The sequence below is a fragment of the Choloepus didactylus genome, assembly GCF_015220235.1.
Source record: "Choloepus didactylus isolate mChoDid1 chromosome 25 unlocalized genomic scaffold, mChoDid1.pri SUPER_25_unloc1, whole genome shotgun sequence".
Classification (NCBI taxonomy): Eukaryota; Metazoa; Chordata; class Mammalia; order Pilosa; family Megalonychidae; genus Choloepus; species Choloepus didactylus.
In genome coordinates this window covers 1403922-1407271 of record NW_023637606.1, presented here as the reverse complement: position 1 = coordinate 1407271, position 3350 = coordinate 1403922, and the positions used below count along the sequence as shown (strand labels likewise).

The window sequence follows — 3350 nt, the reverse complement described above, 5'->3', positions numbered from 1 at the left end:
AGCGAGAGGGCAAGTGGTGGGTGGGGGGACAAGGGCCCACCTGGGGAGCAGACAGAAAGCTCTCCCGGCGCCACTTCGGACACCGGGCCGGGTCTCTGCCCTGTGCTCCACTGCCAAGTGCGCCGGGAATAAAAACTGTGACCCGATGGAGACTCTTGGGTCCGTTCAGCTGGGGTCCAGCTTACGGTGACTGCACCCCATCTGCTGGCCCTTTCTGGACCCAAACTGCAGTCTTGCTTTGAGGACCCAGGGGAACCCACTTTCGTGCATTTGTTCCCTGCACACCCATCCGTGCATGCTTTGGGTGGGCCGCGGTGGGATTTGTTTGGGAGTTGGAGGCTGGCTCTCTGGAGGCCCTTGTGGGGGGCGCACTGGGGTCCCCAAGGGTGGGCTCTGAGTTGGCTGGCCTGGGGTCCACCTGGGGCCCATAACTGCTGCCCTTTATGGCCCCCCACCCCCTGGACCAGGCCCCCATCCCCGCGGCTCCCCACAGCTCTTCCTACCCCAAGAACTCTTTCTATAAGAAACAAATGGGTAGTTTAATCAATACAGCAAATCGCTCTCTGATCTCATTATATACAAACCAATCTCCCTTTCCCCCTCCCATCCCTGGGGCCCCTTGGGCTAGGACAGGGGGGATCCCCAAGGGCAGCAAGCAGCCTGCCCCGATGGGGTGCGGCTGGGACAGCCAAGCTGGGTCTGCCCCCAGCAGCACCGGGGGCTCCTCTGGGGCCTCAGTGCTGGGTGAGGCACTCGGACGCGTTCTCCAGGGTCAGGTTGGCGAGGAGAGGGGGCTCCAGGCACGTGAAGCCCGGCGAGATCAGGCTGCCGGGGAAAGGGGCCATCAGTGCTCTGCCAGGAAGGGTTGTAATCCCTTGACTGGTTTACACCCCCCTCCCTGACTACTCACAAGGCTGGGGTGTTCCTGTGTGCCCAGGATCCATGCAGGAGGAGGAAGGGGAGCAGCTCATGGTTTGTCCGTGAAGTGGCCACGGGGGCACACTTGGGAGACGTGGCATCCCATCCCCAGCATAGCCGAGGCACAAAGCCCTGCCTGGCCCCCTCCCTCCGTCCGTCCCTCTGTCCACCCCCTGCCTCCCCTCCAGAAGGCCAGGCCAGGGTGGCCCTACCTTGTCTTGATGTCCTCTCTGAAAGACATGACAAGGGCCCCTGTTAGACACTACGCAGTGAGGCTGTGCCCTTAACCTCGGGCGCCTCCACCAGGACACACATGCAGCCTCTGGGCCCCACTGGGCCACGCCTGCTGTGGGCAGGGGGTTGCAGCAGCCCGCAGAGCGGCTGTCCCACCAGGACGGCTGAGTACAGAGAAGCCCCCGTGTCCCACATGTACTCACTCTGCACACGCTGCCTCTGACACAACTTGTGGGATTTAAGGAAAGAGGAACTTACTTGTGCCACTTATTTCTGCAACGACAGCAAGGACGGACTCAGGAGGCCAAGTGGCCTCAGTCGAGCCCAGCCCAGCCGCCCAAGGACCCCAACTCACATGTAGTGGAGGAGACCCTGCACGGCTGTCTCCCACTGCACTGATGACCTACAAGGACAGGGGCTTTGGGGTGCGAGGCAGGACCCCTACCCCACACAGATGGCAGAGCCCCCAGCCAGCCACCCACCCTTCCCAATCCCCTACTCGCAGTTGTAGCCAAAGCAGACAACGTGGGAGTCTGTGCAGTTACTGCAGGAGATGGTCTCGTACTGGAAGATTCCTGCAACGCACGAGAGGGCCGCGGACTACCCTCTCCCGCCACGACCCGGGTGCCACCACCGTGCCCCACCACCAGGGCGGAAAAGCTCCACTTACCGCAGTGACGCTGACAATCAATGCGGCCTGTTGGAGGACAAGGAGACAGCGGGCTCTCACCTGGGCCGCAGGCACACCTGGATTTTGTGTGTGCGCCTCGGTTTCCAGAGGGAAGGAAGGAACGGAAGCAACCCCAGGGGCAGGGGCTGCAACTGGTGGCGTGTCCTGTTCAAGGCTCTGTGCTGGGTGCCTGTGACCCTCTTGGGGTCCCCTCTCTGTCCCGTGTCCCTGCTGTGACTGATCTAAGGGCCCCAATCCAGGCGCCTTAGGCACATCCCTCCAGCCGTGTGGGGGCTCCCGAATGTGCCAGGGGTTCCCCTCGGGACCCCATCTTGCTCACTTTCGATGATGGCGTTCTGGATGAGGTGCACCTGGTCCCTGAAGATGGCTCGCAGCTCGCTGGGGAAATACCCTGACGGGGGGAGGCCGGAGGAGGCGGGTCAGACCCAGGCGGTCCGGGGAGGGGTCCCCGGCGGGGGTGCGGCCACGCCCTTACCCGGGAAGTACATCTTTCCCCGGTACAGCAGATCCATCCTCTGGTACACGACCTTCGCCACTTGCTCCAGCTTCTCCCGGGCTGGGGGCGGCAGGGGGAGGCGGGTGAAGGCCCGGGGGTCTCGGGCCGGGGCTGGCCCTGGCGGGGGTCCGGAACTCACTGATCTCGGCGGGGATGGCCAGGTGCAGCTCCTTCATCGTGTCCTGGCTCCAGTCGGAGAGCAGCTCGCCGGACACGGGGATGTCGCCCACCCACCAGGACTTGAGGTTCACGTGGTGGCGGTAGAAGGAGAACTTCTCCGTGAAGTTGCTGTGACAGTGCAGGCAGCCGTGGGCCAGCGCCGCCGTCAGGCCCAGCCACACCAGCAGGGCCATGGCCCGCCCCCGCCCGCCCGCCGGCCCGCCCGCCCGCCGGCCAACCAACGGCGCCGGCCGCGCCACGCCCCCTGCCGCGAACCAACCAACGGCGCCGCCCGCGCCACGCCCCCGGCCGCGCACCAACCAACGGCGCCGTCCGCGCCACGCCTCCCCGCGCGGACTCCGCCTCCCCGGGCAACTGACGGCGCCGGCCCCGGCGCCAAGCCCCGCCCATCCTCCGCCACTCAGAGCGGACTCCGCCCCGGATTGGCTCCGCCTCACGCAGGCGCTCCGCCCCCCGCTCCGACTACTGCGGAAGCTCCGTCCGAAGCCTCGCGCTGAGGGCGCCAGTCAATGGCATCAGGCACCGCCCCCAGTTGCTAGGCAACAGTAAGCGCCGGGGCGGGGCAGCCCCTCGGTCCTCGAGCAAGGTCCTGGGCCGGTCGAGGCGCCCCGTCTTCCCGGGTGGCCTCCGGAACCCTTGACCTCGTGCGTCTCAGTCAGGTCGTGGGCCCCTCGGCGCCCGCCGGGACCGACGGCGCTGGCCCTTTAAGAGATATAGATCCGGCGCTCGTGGGCGGGGACTGGGCGTGGCTTGCGGCTGGCGTGTCCCTCCGCGGGGCGGGGTCTGCGGCCTCCGTGTCCCTCCGCGGGGCAGGGCGGGGCGAGAGGCGCG

General features: G+C 66.3%; 1 protein-coding gene across 2 annotated transcripts; it reads right to left on the bottom strand.

The window, feature by feature from the left end:
• Nucleotides 1–501: 501 nt before the first annotated feature.
• Nucleotides 502–2699, bottom strand: IZUMO4 (IZUMO family member 4). 2 transcript variants are annotated; one of them, XM_037824085.1, is made up of 10 exons: nucleotides 2479–2699; nucleotides 2319–2399; nucleotides 2163–2234; nucleotides 1823–1849; nucleotides 1652–1727; nucleotides 1508–1555; nucleotides 1411–1425; nucleotides 1131–1148; nucleotides 911–925; nucleotides 502–825 (listed from the first exon to the last, which is right to left on the bottom strand). In XM_037824085.1, exons 1-10 carry the CDS (start codon nucleotides 2690–2692, stop codon nucleotides 735–737), a joined length of 657 nt encoding a protein of 218 aa, XP_037680013.1. In that variant the 5' UTR covers nucleotides 2693–2699; the 3' UTR covers nucleotides 502–734. The 2 variants fall into 2 exon arrangements, with proteins under 2 accessions (XP_037680013.1, XP_037680014.1); XM_037824086.1 differs by lacking the exon at nucleotides 1131–1148.
• Nucleotides 2700–3350: the final 651 nt, after the last annotated feature.